The sequence below is a fragment of the Microtus pennsylvanicus genome, chromosome 2 (assembly GCF_037038515.1).
Source record: "Microtus pennsylvanicus isolate mMicPen1 chromosome 2, mMicPen1.hap1, whole genome shotgun sequence".
In the NCBI taxonomy this organism is placed as follows: Eukaryota; Metazoa; Chordata; class Mammalia; order Rodentia; family Cricetidae; genus Microtus; species Microtus pennsylvanicus.
In genome coordinates, this window is record NC_134580.1 from 62813913 (window position 1) to 62834829 (window position 20917).

Here is a 20917-nt window from a genome sequence, read left to right on the forward strand (position 1 = left end):
CCTACATAAGAAGTTAAGTGCACCTTGATCTCAGTGTGTTTCCTGGGAGACAGGAGGCAGGGACAGAGAATGGAAGCTCGCATCCTCCTGTCTAGAGTGTGGAGAGAGGCAGAGGTAAGAGGCCCTGGCTCAAAGCAAGGTACAAAGAGAATCTGAAAGCTGACCTCTGACCTCTACATGCATACCCTGGCTCCTGTGCAACCATGCTCGCACACACAGAGACACAATGATAATAAACAACCATGCTTGCACACACAGAGACAAAATGATAATAAACAAAAAATTTCTATTTCTAAGGAAAGATGAGATTAATACTCATCTCTGATGGTGGCGAGGGAGAAATATTTTTACTGAATCAAGATCCTTCCAAAACATTGGCTGCAGAGAGATTTTTCTTCTTCTTCTTCTTCTTCTTCTTCTTCTTCTTCTTCTTCTTCTTCTTCTTCTTCTTCTTCTTCTTCTCTCTCTCTCTCTCTCTCTCTCTCTCTCTCTCTCTCTCTCTCTCTCTCTCTGTTTTGTTCTTTGAGAAAGGGTTTCTCTTTGTAGCTATGGCTGTCCTAGAACCAGCTCTTGTACACCAGGGTGGCCTTGAACTCAGAGAGATCTGCCAGCCTCTGCCTCCCAGTGCTGGGATTAAAGGTGTGCGCCACTATTGGCCAGCGAGAGATTTTTTTAAAACACTTAAAGGTGAAGAAGCTCCTTCATTATAGCATTTGATTGAGTGTAGGAAGGGGCAAACACAGAGACGGGGTGAGGGGCGGGGATTGGTGTCCTGATAGGGTGAAGGACCCAAAGAGGACTGTGATCCACAGCATTGTCACAAGACACCCAGCAGCACCCCAACACTATACTATACTACACTATACTATACTATACTATACTATACTATACTATACTATACTACACTACACTACACTATACTATACTATACGTCACCATGAGACCTCTCTAGCAGGTCAGTCTTGGAATCACCATGAACGGGGAGACGGCACTGAATGAAAAGGTGGAGGGAAGGGCTTCAGGACTCTCCTTGGGAGCCTGGGAAAGGACTGCAGTTAGGGCTGCCACTGTGTGGGTGACGTCACCGCCGTGGACGCTCAGAGCCCTCCCACAGCACTCTCAGCTCTCTGCTCTTCACAAACCAGCCCCTTGGAGACGCGTGTTGGCAAGCCTGCTTTTTAAGTGCCAGCATTTGGTGACAAAGAAAAACTTAGAATCATCCCTGTGAATGAGAGCGTGGTATACAGCTCTCCCGCCATATTCCTCTGGGCAGGACCTTAGGCATCTGTGGAATGCTTCTTCCCCCACTCCCCACCATTTCACAGCTGGCCAAAAGAAAACTGAGGAAGGGAAAGCCAGATGCTGGAAGCTGGACTTGTGGCAGAGCCTGTAATACTAGCATTTGGAAGAGTGAGGCAGGAGGATTACTGTGAGTTCACAGCCAGCCTAGGCTACACAGAGAGACCCTGTTTGAAAACCACCCCCTGCCCCAAGCAAAAAAGAACACATATGTTGGCTACTCTGGTGTAAGGACTAGGCCCTGAGCCTGCAGCTCACTGCAGGGACCTTGGGCTGCACTGACCCAGCACCACGCTGACCGGTTCCCATGGTTCCCACACTGTGACAGTGGCAATGCTCAGAACCTCCAGAACCTCGACATCTAGACACCAAGGACCAGAGACAATGCTCAGCCCAGACTGCACAGACCCCGTAGGGAAACAGGCCCTGTCGAAGACAGGCCTAGCACAACCGGAAAAACAGGCTCTGAGAGGCGGGCCATCATTGCAGGCTCTGTCTCCACCAGGCTGTGGCTGGGAGCGTGGGAACAGCCTCTCCGAGAGCTGCTCCCATCACTAAAGGAAGCTGAATGATTCCCTGGCCTCTCCATGCGTTTGTTCTAGAGGACAGATAGATACAGCATGCAAGGCAGCCACAGAGGCAGTGGGGCCACGGAGTGGGACAAGGGAAGGCACCCGGAGGCTGAGCACTGGTCTAGAACATGGGAGGCCCTGGGTACCACACAGGATGCACACACACTAAATAAATAATCAAATTTTTTAGAAGAGGAGCTAAGGCGAAGGCCCAGTGGGTAAAGTCCTTGATACATGAGAGTGAGAACCATTTCGAATTTTATTATGTGGCCACCACCCTGACCCAGGGAACCATAGAAGACCTGAACCTAGGGTTGATGCCACTGCGCATAAAAATTCAAACATACATCATGGCTAGAGAGAAAGGGACAACTAGGAAAAAGTAGTGAGTGTGCACTCATCGTGAGAACCCACGCACAACCTTGCCCATGGTTTCTAGAACTCGATTATCCAAAATAATTCCTAGACCTGCAGCAACAACAAATAATCTTCTAAATCTGGTATTACAGTGTATGCCTGTAATCCCAGACCCTCTCAAAGAATGATACCAACCAAACAGAAACTCCTTGTTTTTAAATATGGGTAAGAACATTAAATTTTGCAATGGTTCATAAATGCTTTAATATTCCCACGTGTAGCCGGGCGGTGGTGGCGCACGCCTTTAATCCCAGCACTCGGGAGGCAGAGGCAGGCGGATCTCTGTGAGTTCGAGACCAGCCTGGTCTACAGAGCTAGTTTCAGGACAGGTTCCAAAGCCACAGAGAAACCCTGTCTCGAAAAACCAAAAAAAAAAAAAAAAATATTCCCATGTGTATTGGTTGTCTTGTGAACCACAAGTCTCTCTTCTCTGTCCAAGTTAAAAAGAAAAACCCTGTGCTACAGACTGAGACCCCTCACGGCCACCCCTGCCCCGCCCCTTGAAGCCTACAGAGAATGGGCCAGTGTGAACGGAAGTGCAACTCCTGGCATCAACAAGCACAGGCTTCACAAGGCCACCATTCTTTCTGCTTTGCTGCACGTCTTCCCCACAACTGCTATGCTGTGTTGCTTTTTGCAGTCTGCTTACTATAAACTCAGTGACGTTTTAGGGAATGGCCTCAGACTCTACGGACGTGAAAGCAAGCTCCATCAAGTCCGCTCAGCATCCCAGGCCGAGGGGTTGGCTTTCAGCCCTTGTCTCCAAATGCTCTTCTGGTTTGTAGAATCGTTTGCAGCTTTTAAAATTTACCCTTCAGTTAACAGAATGACAGCCACTAAGGATAGACATTAAGAAACGAAACAAACTCGCTACAGAAAGTAGCATGAAATACTTCCTAAAAGCAATTGATATTGTCAGTGTGTATAAGAAAATCAGCATGTCTGCCAAGTACATGTATGCATACATGTGCAAACCAACAAACACCCAAGCACGCATGTGTACACCCAGACATGTGTCCACACACATTTAAAAAGCAAGTGAGCACTTGTATATGACAAGCCAGTGGTATGGAATGAACTGGCTGGACAGTCAGCTTAGCCCCAGATCAACCACCCCATCGGTTGCCATGGAGCCCAACCCTTCTGATTTCCGCATTCTCTACTGAAACACTTCACCTCTAACAGCCATGACCACAGACTGTGACACTGAAAACATAGATGACAAGTCATGGTTAGAGCTAGCTTTAACACTGTGGGACAGCTGATGTAGAGCCCAGTGAGTGTGAAGTGGCTTCGGCCTCTCTCTGGTCACACTGTTGTTGGGTTACTAGGTCCCTACTGGATCCCTGGCTGGATGGCCAGCACCCATGCCCCAGCAGGCTGGTTGGTGCAGTAGAGACATTCCAACACATCCCAGCGCTGTGCCCTTACACAGCTGGCCCCTTGTGTAGTAGAGCATAAAGAGAAAGACAAAGACAAGGGGCCTGGCTCAAGTGAGGGAGGGAGGGGTGGCAGGAGCCTTGGGACAGCACAGACAAACCTCTGTGAGCTGTGACAGTGTTGGGAGGGAGGAGGGAGCTAAACAGTAGTGGCAGCCAAGAGCACGCGGTGAGTGCGGGCATGCCAGAGACACTCTTTGCCTGACTTTGCCTGACGTTCTGTGTGAAGCTTGATCTTGCATCCTGTGGAAAGAAAGGCCTGTCCCCTTCTCTCCAGGCTACACTGCTGATCTGTCACCTTGTGCCCACTTGGGTCACCTTTCTCGGGCCTAAAGCCAGTTTCACCTGCATTGTTTTATACCTGAGTGGAAGGAGACACTGAGCAATTCATGTTCTTCTGGAAAGCCCGCCTGCAAACTCAAGCCAGTTTCCTCTCTCACCCAGCCTCCTCGCAGAGGACAATGAGGCATTGACAGCCTTGTTTACAGACTGAAGACAAGGCCTCCCAACACTCACCCAGGTGGTGCACAACTGAAGCAGAAAACCAGCTTAGCCTTTATCTGAAAGGTTCCTGTAAGTGCAAAATGAGGCTGAAGAACCCGAAGAAGCTGAGAATTACACAAACTTGTGACTGAGAGCAAACAGGGCTATCTGTGGAAACCTCTCTTATCCAAACTCAGGCAGTGGCGACATCTGTCCTTGACACCTGTTTGTGGGGATGCTATTCGCCTCCCATCTTAACCACACTTGCCCCCAGAGGAACAGAAAGGGTCGAACAGAAAGGGTCAAACAGTCGACAAAGTGTTTCAAAGCCACAGTGCTGAAATGTGATTGTCAGTCCAGGACACAAGATGTCTGATGGTGGCACAGAGAAGCCTAGGGGTTGTAGGAGACTTTGAGTGACAGCTGCACATTCTATAATGGAGCCCACAACCTGAAGGACTGCGGAGTGATGTGGTAGCTGACCTTATTTTGTCAGAGCAGAGCCTGCCCACTCGGAGTCCCCACAAAAGGGCAAAGCTGTGAGGCTTCTAAAAAATGAAAAGTTGATTTTCTTCCTTCTGACTCAAAACTACATACACAGCATTTTGGAAGAGTCTTCAGGGAATAGTCAATACAAGTTTCACTAACCTTTGCCTCTTCGTTCACATCCCAGGTGAAGGAAACAGCATTGTACGCGATCTCTTCGATGTTCCCAATGGTGTTGAAGCTCTCCTTGTAATCGGCTATGACATTGGAAGAGAAAAAAGTCTTAGCAGAGTAGCCAGGTGGGAAAGCATACTACTGCCCATAGTCCCTGCACTGGGAGGTAAAGACCGAGGCTCTGGAGTTCAGGGTTATCCTTAGGACCAAGTGAGACCAGTCTGGGAGACCCCAGCTCAAAACACACCATTCACATACACGCCACACACAAACACACACATACCAACAGTGATAGGAGTCTCTCGATAACACATTGTCAAAGAACAAGGTTTAAATTTGCTGATTTTTCTGACTACTTTTGTAATAAACTACAAATTTCTGCTGATACTATTCCTCCACCGCTGAAACACTGTACACACGTTCTTTTATTAAAGGAGTAAATCTTTATAAACCATGTCTTTATCTGATTTGATCATTAATTCATTTTGCTTTTTTTTCTTATCACCTTCCTTCTGGCTTTCTTGACAGGTCCTCCACAGGGACTTTTTTTTTTTTTTTTTTTTTTTTGGAAAACAAAATATTCTGTCAATCAGATGGTGTCACTAGGACTTTGGTAAAGAAACTACATGACAGGAAAGGTCTTCATGTGCAGATAGGGTGGGGGTCAAACACAGGCCTAAACATACTAAGCACATGCTCTACCATTGAACTGTACCCCCATGCCAAAAAAAGATATTGATAAAACTAATTTTTGTACTCTAGAGAGTTGAGTGGATCACACTTGGTTGATGGTCATCACTCCAGTCTCGGGCCTATTGTCACTCCTTAGATACTATGTATCCACTCCCTTCCATCCTGTATACTATGTATCCACTCCCTTACATCCTGTATACTATGTATCCACTCCCTTCCATCCTGTATACTATGTATCCATTCCCTTCCATCCTGCATACTATGTATCCACTCCCTTCCATCCTATATACTATGTATCCACTCCCTTCCTACATACTATGTATCCATTCCCTTCCATCCTGTATACTATGTATCCATCCCCTTCCATCCTATATACTATGTATCCACTCCCTTCCATCCTGTATACTATGTATCCATACCCTTCCATCCTGTATACTATGTATCCATTCCCTTCCATCCTGCATACTATGTATCCACTCCCTTCCATCCTATATACTATGTATCCACTCCCTTCCATCCTGTATACTATGTATCCATTCCCTTCCATCCTGCATACTATGTATCCACTCCCTTCCATCCTGCATACTATGTATCCATTCCCTTCCATCCTGTATACTATGTATCCATTCCCTTCCATCCTATATACTATGTATCCACTCCCTTCCATCCTATATACTATGTATCCACTCCCTTCCATCCTGTATACTATGTATCCACTCCCTTCCATCCTGTATACTATGTATCCACTCCCTTCCATCCTGTATACTATGTATCCACTCCCTTCCATCCTGCATACTATGTATCCATTCCCTTCCATCCTGCATACTATGTATCCACTCCCTTCCATCCTGCATACTATGTATCCATTCCCTTCCATCCTGCATACTATGTATCCATTCCCTTCCATCCTATATACTATGTATCCACTCCCTTCCATCCTATATACTATGTATCCACTCCCTTCCATCCTGTATACTATGTATCCACTCCCTTCCATCCTATATACTATGTATCCACTCCCTTCCATCCTGCATACTATGTATCCATTCCCTTCAATCCTGTATACTATGTATCCACTCCCTTCCATCCTGCATACTATGTATCCATTCCCTTCCATCCTGTATACTATGTATCCACTCCCTTCCATCCTGTATACTATGTATCCACTCCCTTCCATCCTGTATACTATGTATCCACTCCCTTCCATCCTGCATACTATGTATCCATTCCCTTCCATCCTATATACTATGTATCCACTCCCTTCCATCCTATATACTATGTATCCACTCCCTTCCATCCTGTATACTATGTATCCACTCCCTTCCATCCTATATACTATGTATCCACTCCCTTCCATCCTGCATACTATGTATCCATTCCCTTCCATCCTGTATACTATGTATCCACTCCCTTCCATCCTGCATACTATGTATCCATTCCCTTCCATCCTGTATACTATGTATCCACTCCCTTCCATCCTGTATACTATGTATCCATTCCCTTCCATCCTGTATACTATGTATCCACTCCCTTCCATCCTGCATACTATGTATCCATTCCCTTCCATCCTATATACTATGTATCCACTCCCTTCCATCCTATATACTATGTATCCACTCCCTTCCATCCTGTATACTATGTATCCACTCCCTTCCATCCTGTATACTATGTATCCATTCCCTTCCATTCTGCATACTATGTATCCACTCCCTTCCATCCTGCATACTATGTATCCATTCCCTTCCATCCTATATACGATGTATCCACTCCCTTCCATCCTGTATACTATGTATCCATTCCCTTCCATCGTATATACTATGTATCCATTCCCTTCCATCCTGCATACTATATATCCATTCCCTTCCATCCTGCATACTATGTATCCATTCCCTTCCATCCTATATACTATGTATCCACTCCCTTCCATCCTGCATACTATGTATCCACTCCCTTCCATCCTGTATACTATGTATCCACTTCCTTCCATCCTGTATACTATGTATCCATTCCCTTCCATCCTGCATACTATGTATCCATTCCCTTCCATCCTATATACTATGTATCCACTCCCTTCCATCCTATATACTATGTATCCACTCCCTTCCATCCTGTATACTATGTATCCACTCCCTTCCATCCTGCATACTATGTATCCACTCCCTTCCATCCTGTATACTATGTATCCACTCCCTTCCATCCTATATACTATGTATCCACTCCCTTCCATCCTGCATACTATGTATCCATTCCCTTCCATCCTATATACTATGTATCCACTCCCTTCCATCCTGTATACTATGTATCCATTCCCTTCCATCCTGCATACTATGTATCCATTCCCTTCCATCATGTATACTATGTATCCACTCCCTTCCATCCTGCATACTATGTATCCATTCCCTTCCATCCTGCATACTATATATCCATTCCCTTCCATCCTGCATACTATGTATCCATTCCCTTCCATCCTGCATACTATGTATCCATTCCCTTCCATCCTATATACTATGTATCCACTCCCTTCCATCCTGTATACTATGTATCCATTCCCTTCCATCGTATATACTATGTATCCATTCCCTTCCATCCTGCATACTATATATCCATTCCCTTCCATCCTGCATACTATGTATCCATTCCCTTCCATCCTATATACTATGTATCCACTCCCTTCCATCCTGCATATTATGTATCCACTCCCTTCCATCCTGTATACTATGTATCCACTCCCTTCCATCCTGTATACTATGTATCCATTCCCTTCCATCCTGCATACTATGTATCCATTCCCTTCCATCCTATATACTATGTATCCACTCCCTTCCATCCTATATACTATGTATCCACTCCCTTCCATCCTTTATACTATGTATCCACTCCCTTCCATCCTGCATACTATGTATCCACTCCCTTCCATCCTGTATACTATGTATCCACTCCCTTCCATCCTATATACTATGTATCCACTCCCTTCCATCCTATATACTATGTATCCACTCCCTTCCATCCTGTATACTATGTATCCATTCCCTTCCATCCTATATACTATGTATCCACTCCCTTCCATCCTGTATACTATGTATCCATTCCCTTCCATCCTGCATACTATGTATCCACTCCCTTCCATCCTATATACTATGTATCCATTCCCTTCCATCCTGCATACTATGTATCTACTCCCTTCCATCCTGTATACTATGTATCCACTCCCTTCCATCCTGTATACTATGTATCCACTCCCTTCCATCCTGTATACTATGTATCCACTCCCTTCCATCCTGTATACTATGTATCCATACCCTTCCATCCTGTATACTATGTATCCATTCCCTTCCATCCTGCATACTATGTATCCACTCCCTTCCATCCTATATACTATGTATCCACTCCCTTCCATCCTGTATACTATGTATCCATTCCCTTCCATCCTGCATACTATGTATCCACTCCCTTCCATCCTGCATACTATGTATCCATTCCCTTCCATCCTGTATACTATGTATCCATTCCCTTCCATCCTATATACTATGTATCCACTCCCTTCCATCCTATATACTATGTATCCACTCCCTTCCATCCTGTATACTATGTATCCACTCCCTTCCATCCTGTATACTATGTATCCACTCCCTTCCATCCTGTATACTATGTATCCACTCCCTTCCATCCTGCATACTATGTATCCATTCCCTTCCATCCTGCATACTATGTATCCACTCCCTTCCATCCTGCATACTATGTATCCATTCCCTTCCATCCTGCATACTATGTATCCATTCCCTTCCATCCTATATACTATGTATCCACTCCCTTCCATCCTATATACTATGTATCCACTCCCTTCCATCCTGTATACTATGTATCCACTCCCTTCCATCCTATATACTATGTATCCACTCCCTTCCATCCTGCATACTATGTATCCATTCCCTTCAATCCTGTATACTATGTATCCACTCCCTTCCATCCTGCATACTATGTATCCATTCCCTTCCATCCTGTATACTATGTATCCACTCCCTTCCATCCTGTATACTATGTATCCACTCCCTTCCATCCTGTATACTATGTATCCACTCCCTTCCATCCTGCATACTATGTATCCATTCCCTTCCATCCTATATACTATGTATCCACTCCCTTCCATCCTATATACTATGTATCCACTCCCTTCCATCCTGTATACTATGTATCCACTCCCTTCCATCCTATATACTATGTATCCACTCCCTTCCATCCTGCATACTATGTATCCATTCCCTTCCATCCTGTATACTATGTATCCACTCCCTTCCATCCTGCATACTATGTATCCATTCCCTTCCATCCTGTATACTATGTATCCACTCCCTTCCATCCTGTATACTATGTATCCATTCCCTTCCATCCTGTATACTATGTATCCACTCCCTTCCATCCTGCATACTATGTATCCATTCCCTTCCATCCTATATACTATGTATCCACTCCCTTCCATCCTATATACTATGTATCCACTCCCTTCCATCCTGTATACTATGTATCCACTCCCTTCCATCCTGTATACTATGTATCCATTCCCTTCCATTCTGCATACTATGTATCCACTCCCTTCCATCCTGCATACTATGTATCCATTCCCTTCCATCCTATATACGATGTATCCACTCCCTTCCATCCTGTATACTATGTATCCATTCCCTTCCATCGTATATACTATGTATCCATTCCCTTCCATCCTGCATACTATATATCCATTCCCTTCCATCCTGCATACTATGTATCCATTCCCTTCCATCCTATATACTATGTATCCACTCCCTTCCATCCTGCATACTATGTATCCACTCCCTTCCATCCTGTATACTATGTATCCACTTCCTTCCATCCTGTATACTATGTATCCATTCCCTTCCATCCTGCATACTATGTATCCATTCCCTTCCATCCTATATACTATGTATCCACTCCCTTCCATCCTATATACTATGTATCCACTCCCTTCCATCCTGTATACTATGTATCCACTCCCTTCCATCCTGCATACTATGTATCCACTCCCTTCCATCCTGTATACTATGTATCCACTCCCTTCCATCCTATATACTATGTATCCACTCCCTTCCATCCTGCATACTATGTATCCATTCCCTTCCATCCTATATACTATGTATCCACTCCCTTCCATCCTGTATACTATGTATCCATTCCCTTCCATCCTGCATACTATGTATCCATTCCCTTCCATCATGTATACTATGTATCCACTCCCTTCCATCCTGCATACTATGTATCCATTCCCTTCCATCCTGCATACTATATATCCATTCCCTTCCATCCTGCATACTATGTATCCATTCCCTTCCATCCTGCATACTATGTATCCATTCCCTTCCATCCTATATACTATGTATCCACTCCCTTCCATCCTGTATACTATGTATCCATTCCCTTCCATCGTATATACTATGTATCCATTCCCTTCCATCCTGCATACTATATATCCATTCCCTTCCATCCTGCATACTATGTATCCATTCCCTTCCATCCTATATACTATGTATCCACTCCCTTCCATCCTGCATATTATGTATCCACTCCCTTCCATCCTGTATACTATGTATCCACTCCCTTCCATCCTGTATACTATGTATCCATTCCCTTCCATCCTGCATACTATGTATCCATTCCCTTCCATCCTATATACTATGTATCCACTCCCTTCCATCCTATATACTATGTATCCACTCCCTTCCATCCTGTATACTATGTATCCACTCCCTTCCATCCTGCATACTATGTATCCACTCCCTTCCATCCTGTATACTATGTATCCACTCCCTTCCATCCTATATACTATGTATCCACTCCCTTCCATCCTATATACTATGTATCCACTCCCTTCCATCCTGTATACTATGTATCCATTCCCTTCCATCCTATATACTATGTATCCACTCCCTTCCATCCTGTATACTATGTATCCATTCCCTTCCATCCTGCATACTATGTATCCACTCCCTTCCATCCTATATACTATGTATCCATTCCCTTCCATCCTGCATACTATGTATCTACTCCCTTCCATCCTGTATACTATGTATCCACTCCCTTCCATCCTGTATACTATGTATCCACTCCCTTCCATCCTGTATACTATGTATCCACTCCCTTCCATCCTATATACTATGTATCCACTCCCTTCCATCCTGTATACTATGTATCCACTCCCTTCCATCCTGCATACTATGTATCCATTCCCTTCCATCCTATATACTATGTATCCACTCCCTTCCATCCTGTATACTATGTATCCATTCCCTTCCATCCTATATACTATGTATCCACTCCCTTCCATCCTGCATACTATGTATCCACTCCCTTCCATCCTGCATACTATGTATCCATTCCCTTCCATCCTGCATACTATGTATCCATTCCCTTCCATCCTGCATACTATGTATCCATTCCCTTCCATCCTGCATACTATGTATCCACTCCCTTCCATCCTGCATACTATGTATCCACTCCCTTCCATCCTGCATACTATGTATCCACTCCCTTCCATCCTGCATACTATGTATCCACTCCCTTCCATCCTGTATACTATGTATCCACTCCCTTCCATCCTGCATACTATGTATCCACTCCCTTCCATCCTGCATACTATGTATCCACTCCCTTCCATCCTATATACTATGTATCCACTCCCTTCCATCCTGCATACTATGTATCCATTCCCTTACATCCTGCATACTATGTATCCACTCCCTTCCATCCTGTATACTATGTATCCACTCCCTTCCATCCTGCATACTATGTATCCACTCCCTTCCATCCTGCATACTATGTATCCATTCCCTTCCATCCTGCATACTATGTATCCATTCCCTTCCATCATGTATACTATGTATCCATTCCCTTCCATCCAGCATACTATGTACCCACTCCCTTCCATCCTGCATACTATGTATCCATTCCCATCCTGCATACTATGTATCCATTCCCTTCCATCCTGCATACTATGTATCCATTCCCTTCCATCCTGCATACTATGTATCCATTCCCTTACATCCTGCATACTATGTATCCACTCCCTTCCATCCTGTATACTATGTATCCACTCCCTTCCATCCTGTATACTATGTATCCACTCCCTTCCATCCTGTATACTATGTATCCATTCCCTTCCATCCTGCATACTATGTATCCACTCCCTTCCATCCTGCATACTATGTATCCATTCCCATCCTACATACTATGTATCCATTCCCTTCCATCCTGCATACTATGTATCCACTCCCTTCCATCCTGTATACTATGTATCCACTCCCTTCCATCCTGCATACTATGTATCATTCCCTTCCATCCTGCATACTATGTATCCACTCCCTTCCATCCTGCATACTATGTATCCACTCCCTTCCATCCTGCATACTATGTATCCACTCCCTTCCATCCTGCATACTATGTATCCACTCCCTTCCATCCTGCATACTATGTATCTACTCCCTTCCATCCTGTATACTATGTATCCACTCCCTTCCATCCTGTATACTATGTATCCACTCCCTTCCATCCTGCATACTATGTATCCACTCCCTTCCATCCTATATACTATGTATCCACTCCCTTCCATCCTGTATACTATGTATCCACTCCCTTCCATCCTGCATACTATGTATCCACTCCCTTCCATCCTGTATACTATGTATCCATTCCCTTCCATCCTGCATACTATGTATCCACTCCCTTCCATCCTATATACTATGTATCCACTCCCTTCCATCCTGCATACTATGTATCCACTCCCTTCCATCCTGCATACTATGTATCCATTCCCTTCGATCCTATATACTATGTATCCACTCCCTTCCATCCTGTATACTATGTATCCATTCCCTTCCATCCTGCATACTATGTATCCACTCCCTTCCATCCTGCATACTATGTATCCACTCCCTTCCATCCTGCATACTATGTATCCACTCCCATCCTGCATACTATGTATCCATTCCCATCCTACATACTATGTATCCATTCCCTTCCATCCTGCATACTATGTATCCACTCCCTTCCATCCTGTATACTATGTATCCACTCCCTTCCATCCTGCATACTATGTATCCACTCCCATCCTGCATACTATGTATCCATTCCCTTCCATCCTGCATACTATTTATCCATTCCCATCCTACATACTATGTATCCATTCCCTTCCATCCTGCATACTATGTATCCACTCCCTTCCATCCTGTATACTATGTATCCACTCCCTTCCATCCTGCATACTATGTATCCACTCCCATCCTGCATACTATGTATCCATTCCCTTCCATCCTGCATACTATGTATCCATTCCCTTCCATCCTGTATACTATGTATCCATTCCCTTCCATCCTGCATACTATGTATCCACTCCCATCCTGCATACTATGTATCCACTCCCTTCCATCCTGCATACTATGTATCCACTCCCTTCCATCCTGCATACTATGTATCCACTCCCTTCCATCCTGTATACTATGTATCCACTCCCTTCCATCCTGCATACTATGTATCCACTCCCTTCCATCCTGTATACTATGTATCCACTCCCTTCCATCCTGCATACTATGTATCCACTCCCTTCCATCCTGCATACTATGTATCCACTCCCTTCCATCCTGTATACTATATATCCACTCCCTTCCATCCCGTTTGACTCCCTCAGCAAGACAGTAGCAACCAACAGGAGATATGTGCTCTGTATTGTCATGGGCATGGTGAGCTGACATCTCTGCTCACACAGCTTAGGTGTTTATAAGCCAAGGTTGTGGGTGCAATAAATACTTAAGATATATTTATTCTACAGAGCTCAGCTTTAACTGGGTGTCCTGTATTTAATATGGCAGCCCTCACCACTTTATTTCCATCTATGACTACACTGAAACTCATGGTAACCAGCAGGCATAATTTCCTATTTCCTCTCCCAGATGATTAAAATGCCTGTTACCTCAGATAGCACTGCAGGAAGAGTTCTTACTGCTAGGATCAGAATGGCTGCAGGAAAACCTAGAACTGTACTCTCCAGAATGACTCTTCAGACTCCATTAGGATAGGCTGCTCGTCTAGCCTCAGGCTGAATTCTATTTCCCCCTCTTTCTCAGATCTCTTCTACTTTCTACCCACCCTGAGGGGCTGAAAGTGGCATCGCTGGATGTTATGTCTACGTTTCTTATATGTTTACAAGATAGCATCTCCTTGCTGCATCTAGCCAGCCAGGGTTCTTATGGAGAGATCTCGCTCATTTTCTTTGTGCCCGTTCCTATTCCTGCCTAAAGAAACCTCAAAGCAAGGTAATACCATTTTTTTGGCATAGTTTTGTTTTGTTTTGTTTTTGTAACCTAAACTGGCCTTGAACTCAAAATGCCTTCTCTGATTACTGAGCTTACAGTTCTGAGACACTAGACCCAATCCTAGATTTTTATGTTTTAAACAAAGCACATAAAGTTTTTTTAATATTTATTTATTTATTATGTATATAATATTCTGTCTGTGTGTATGTCTGCAGGCCAGAAGAGGGCACCAGACCTCATTCCAGATGGTTGTGAGCCACCATGTGGTTGCTGGGAATTGAACTCAGGACCTTTGGAAGAGCAGGCAATGCTCTTAACCACTGAGCCATCTCTCCAGCCCAGCACATAAACTTTTAACATGCAAGGATATATATTCAACATAGGGAAGTCAGGCAAGTATGTATATTCAACATAGGGAAGTCAGCCAAAAATAAATAATTTAAAAGCAACCACAGTCTGCTGACCCACAATTAACTACCTTTATACCTATCTATGGGGCTGGAGAGATGGCTCAGGGGTTAAGAGCACTGGCTGCTCTTCCAGAGATCCTGAGTTCAATTCTCAGCAACCACATGGTGGTTCATAACCATCTAGAGTGAGATCTGGTGCCCTCTTCTGGCATACAAGTGAACATGCAAGCAAAACATTGGATACATAATAAAAAGTCTTTATCTGTGTGTTCTTTCTTATCTAGCTCCCTTTCTCCAAAACATGCAGATATTTTTACACAGTAATGTAATAAATACTTTTTCATTGCTGTCTGTATTGTTTTGATTGGTGCATCTCTAGCATCTTCCCATACCTAAACCTTTGGTAAGATTATTGTTGGGGACCAAATACCACCATATCAGAACTTGTGGCATGACTTTATTCTTGTTTCTATCTTTGGATTTTGCTTTTCTGTTTTAGTTTTGGTTTTTTAAAGGGGTATTTTGGTTTGGTTTTGAGGGGTTTTTTGGGGGGTAGGTTTTTTATTTTGGTTTGGTTTTCTTTCAGGGGGGTAGCTTTGAGACAGGGTTTCTCTGTTATAGCCCTGGCTGTCCTATAACTCACTCTGTAGACCAGGCTGGCCTCAAACTCAGAGATCCCCCAGCCTCAGACTCCTAAGTGCTTGGATTAAAGACATGTGCCCCCACCACCCAGCTGTGATTTTATTCTCATTGGTCACCCAGTTAACAGTTAATAGTTAACTGCACCAGTGTTTAATTTATTTTATAGCTAAATGTTATATAAATTTAATTATATTCCATTAAAGTAAATTCTCAGGGGCAGGTGGAGCCTACTGGTACAGCAAGGGCCAGAGAAAGGAGAGGTTGGATTCAACACTGTGCACCAACACAAAAGAAAATCTAAAAAGCGCATTCTCAGAAATAAGGATTTTGCTTTGTTTTGTTTTGTTGCGACAAGTTCTCAACGGGTAGCCCTCACTGGCCTGGAACTTTTGCCTCCCAAGTGTGGCCATTAAGGATGCGTGCCACCAGTCCCAGCTATCATCTTAAGGCTCATCAATTTGGTCAAACTGTTCTAGGGAAGAACAATTTACACCCAGGGTGATTGTGCCCTTTCTTCTCAGACCGCCTCTTTCCAAGCTGATATTCAGAACCTGGTCCCTTACTTTTGGCAAGCCAACAACTTTCACACTTAGAGAGAGAAGGAGAAAACCAAATTTGAAAACTGAATTCCTTGATTCTTCAGGAAGCACCGCTGAGATTATTTGTTTGAGCAAAGAGCAGTTTGAAGGTCAGCTGTAATTAAGAAAGCCAATGCCAATCAGAAATGCAGACAAAGCGAGGAGATTGGACAAAGCACCTAAGACACCATGGATTCCTACATCACAACATTTTATTTTCCCAGTTTTAATTTCTCCCCTAAAGAGGCTGAAAAAAGGAAAAGCTGCCATACCAAGTGCAATATACAAACACTCCAGAATCTTCTTATCTTGCATTCAATCAACAGACACGATAACCAAAATGTTTACTGTGTGCCAAGAGATGTCCTCACTAGGTCTCTCATCTTATAGCTTTTTCAATAGAGAAAACAGAACACAAGTAAACACATAATATAAATAAACAAGACAATTATCCTAAATCTGCCTGCTTTTTCAAATGAAACTTGATTTTTCTTTTTACTAATGTTTCCAGCCCATCAAAAACAGAAAATTAAGATGAAGGCAGTTTTATTAATTATGGTAATTGACACACAAAAGGGCAATCACACAGCTGAGCAAGGAGCCCCAGAAGACTTGGAATCACGGGGAGGAGCAAAGGTGATGAAACCCAGCTCCGTGATGCCCTGCTGCTGGCCATAAACCCAAAACCTCCAGGCTAAGGTTGCTGTATTCTGGACAAGTCAGGGCAAGTGATGTGGAGATCCATAGCCACGGACATCCTTCAGGGTGTGCCGGGGTGTGCCGGGGTGTGTCAGGGTGTGCCAGGGTGCCCCAGAGCAGAGTGGGTAGTCATGGATTCCCAGGGCTTGGAGACTGCCTGGCCAGTGCTGCTCAGTAGGTGGGGCCACCAGAGGCAGTAGAGGCCTTTGGTGAGGTGCAGGCCACTGCCAGAGATTTTCATTCCATGAGCATGGCCAGGACAGCATCTCTGCCAGCTCCCAGACCATCTCGTATGGCTCCTTTGCTGCCTACTTTCTCCACACAAGGAGTTGTGGTTCTGTGGCAGAACGGTTGGCTCCTTTAGGCACTTTTGGTTCGTGCCTCACACGGTCTAAGAAAACACTTTAGTCTTCACTTACAAAGTTCATATAAGACTATCTGTCCCCCTAAAAACCTTTCCATGTTGGTGGACACACGCCATATACAGGAGGACCAGCCATCTCTCAGGGACTCTCAGACACAACCCATTCTAAGAGGTCTATCCTTATGCCCAGGGTGGACTCAGAAACACTGTTTCCTTCTGCTAAAGTCACTGCCATCTTCTGGACTTCACACCCATAGGCTTTTGAGATGATAACTGTGCTCTAGGCCTTGTGCCAAAACCGAGGTCTTTTGCCTCCTCCAGTCCTTGCAGCCGTTCCTGCAGTATCAGCATGCCCACTCCTACTGAGAAATCAAGCTGCGGAAATCCCAGAGCTACCACAGATCAGCTACGTTTGCGTTCAGGCCTGCCTGATACCAATAGCCACACTTTCAATTGCAATTTCAAGCATAAGTCATCAGCAGACATTGATAACACATGCTTTGGTAACTACTTTATGAAGTGCTGAGGGAATGTATGTTGAAGGCAGAAAATGAAGCATTTGGGGACTGTGGGAAGTCACTTAACAAAGGAGGGCAGAAATAGGGCACTACTTTAAAAAAAAGATTTATTTATTTATTATGTATACAGTGTTTTGTCTGCATGTATGCTGCAGGCCAGAAGAGGGCACCAGATCTCATTACAGATAGTTGTGAGCTACCATGTGGTTGCTGGGAATCAAACTCAGGTCCAGCCATCATCTCTCCAGCCCCAAGGAATAGGGAGGAACTTCTACAGAGAAGGGACAAACAAAAAATCTCCAGAACCCGAATCACGAGAAGGCTCAGGAAGAAGTTCAAGCAAGCCCATCCATGCAAACCAAAGGCACTGACTGGTGTGGTGGGAAAATGATGCTCGCTGAGGTACACTGGTCTGTACTCTGTCACTTGCATTTTAAATAAACACTGACTGACCAGTAGCCAGGCAGGAAGTATAGGCAGGGTGACAAGACAGGAAGTAGAGGCGGGGCAGCGAGAATTCTGGGAAAAGGGAAGTTTCAGTCTGCAATCATCACCCAGAGACAGAGGAAGCCAGACACAGAGCAAGTAAGATGTGACTGCCTCACCGAAAAAGGTACCAACCCACGTGGCTAACACAGACAAGAATTATGGGCTAATATAAGTTGTAAGAGCTAATAAGAAGCGTGAGCTACCATGCCAATGAGTTTATAATTAATGTAGACCTCTGTGTGTTTCTTTGGGAATGAACTACTGTGGGACCTAGTCGGACAGAAACCCAGTTAACAGAGGCTCACGTTTTTTTACAGTGTCTGTTGGAAGGTATTGAGTACACCTGTGTGCACACTTACCACATGCATTTCTGGCACATTATATTCTGCATAGAAATTATGGGATGCCACTGTGTTTAATTTCGGAGGAGGTAGGATGCTAAGTGAATCCTTCTGTTATCTTTTACTTTTATCTTTTGCATACAATCAGTGGTCTGTTAATTGCGTGTTTTCTTTTAACTCAGTCTGAGGCTACCTCAAACTGATGGTAAGGGCACCGTGATGTTGGATGGCAGTCAAAGGAAAAGCTAGCTCCTGAGCCTTAATTAAGTTTCGTGCACTTGGAGAATTATAACTGCCGCCCTTTAATTATTCTCTATATTGTTGGAGATTAAACAGGGTGGTATAATTAATACAGAAGATGGCACTCTCCTGGAAGACGTGGATTCTGCCTGGACTAGTGAAATAATGAAGGTGGAATGCTGGAGACGAGTCTGGGAACTGTGCCAGGTCTGCGCACAGCCACGGCAGCCGCGGCAGAAGCTTTTTCTTGCTCCTGAGAATATGGCATGGTAGATATGTCTGGGGCTCTGATTCCAAAGGTCCGTCTGGAGGGTGAAAGTCAGGCTACAGCTAGCAAGCGCATTAGCTGTGGAATCCTAGGCCTATGAACTCTTCTGTGACCCTTAGTGAGTTACTTCTGAAGAACAGAAATACTACCTAAAGAAGGCACCGCTGCTTGACATGGTGGACAATGGCCATACCTGACCCCAAACATCTGTGTCTCCCATCTGCAGGCCTGAGTGATGATCTCACAGAGGAAAGTAGGTCATGTGAGGCAGGGAGGGAGTGAGGAAGGGAGGAAGGAAGGGGAAAAAAAAACTAAAGAACATATAAGCACGTTAAGTTCCTCTCCAACACTGCTCTTACTTGGTTTGTGTTTTAGTCTGTTTTCTGTTACTACACTGAATAACATGGGCTTTAGTATGTTGCTATTAAAAAAAAATAGCATGTAGCTTTCCAGGATAAGAAGCCCAAAAAAATGGCCTGTAGTAAGACCTTTCTCATTTCACAACCATGGGTAGGGGAATCACATGGAAACACGGGGAACACGCCGGCTCAGGAGCCCCTCCAGCACATCTGCCTCTCGTGACCCCATCGCATCATTCCCCGCTCACACACACTAGCACATAGACTGGGGATCAGGTTCCCAACCCATGAACTCTGGGGAACACACTACAACCACACTGGTTATTGAGGGCCAGGCTAGGACAAAGCTCTGTCTCCACACAAAACCAAACTCTTTTGGCTTCTGTGACACAGAATCTTTCAAGTGTGGACCTTTTTAAGACATAATCCAGCACGTTTCCGGGTGAGATCATGAATACGTGTGACCAACACTGAGTGAGTCTTTCGTGTTCTTACTCTACAGCAGTCAATGTGTTTTGCTATCTACTCGGCATGGCTCATTATAATGGCCTCCCTGGTGTGACTGAAAATGACATCCTTCCTAGGATTCTCTTTGCACTAAAATCTATGATTTTGTGTGTGCGTTTGGTTTCTGGGGCAGGAATTGTATTTCTAGGGAAGGAATTATATAGGGCAATGTTACATACTTCAATATAATAACAATATAAATCAAAGTAAGAAAAACAATGCGTTATAGAGTATTATTTTTTTATTTTTATTTTTTTTTTTTTTTTTGGTTTTTCGAGACAGGGTTTCTCTGTGGTTTTTTTTTTTTTTTTTGGAGCCTGTCCTGGAACTAGCTCTTGTAGACCAGGCTGGTCTCGAACTCACAGAGATCCGCCTGCCTCTGCCTCCCGAGTGCTGGGATTAAAGGCGTGCGCCACCACCGCCCGGCTTATAGAGTATTATTATGTTCCTTGTATGTCGTTATTTTTTTTATACAAGTTTATTTCACTTTTTATTATTTACTTATTATGTGTACAGTGTTCCCTCCACACCAGAAGAGGGCACCGGATCTCAAAATTGATGGTTATGAGCTAGTATGTGTTTGCTGGGAATTGAACTCAGGACCGAAGAGCAGTGTTCTTAA

General features: G+C 44.2%; 1 protein-coding gene across 2 annotated transcripts in view; it reads right to left on the minus strand.

Moving 5' to 3' along the window:
• Grhl2 (grainyhead like transcription factor 2) overlaps nt 1-20917 on the minus strand; it is a 124741-nt gene that overhangs the window by 37907 nt on the left and 65917 nt on the right. For both annotated transcript variants that reach the window (XM_075961180.1, XM_075961179.1), the window contains exon 8: nt 4859-4953. In XM_075961180.1, the coding sequence (XP_075817295.1) occupies nt 4859-4953 (95 nt within the window). The remainder of the gene's footprint in view (nt 1-4858; nt 4954-20917) is intronic.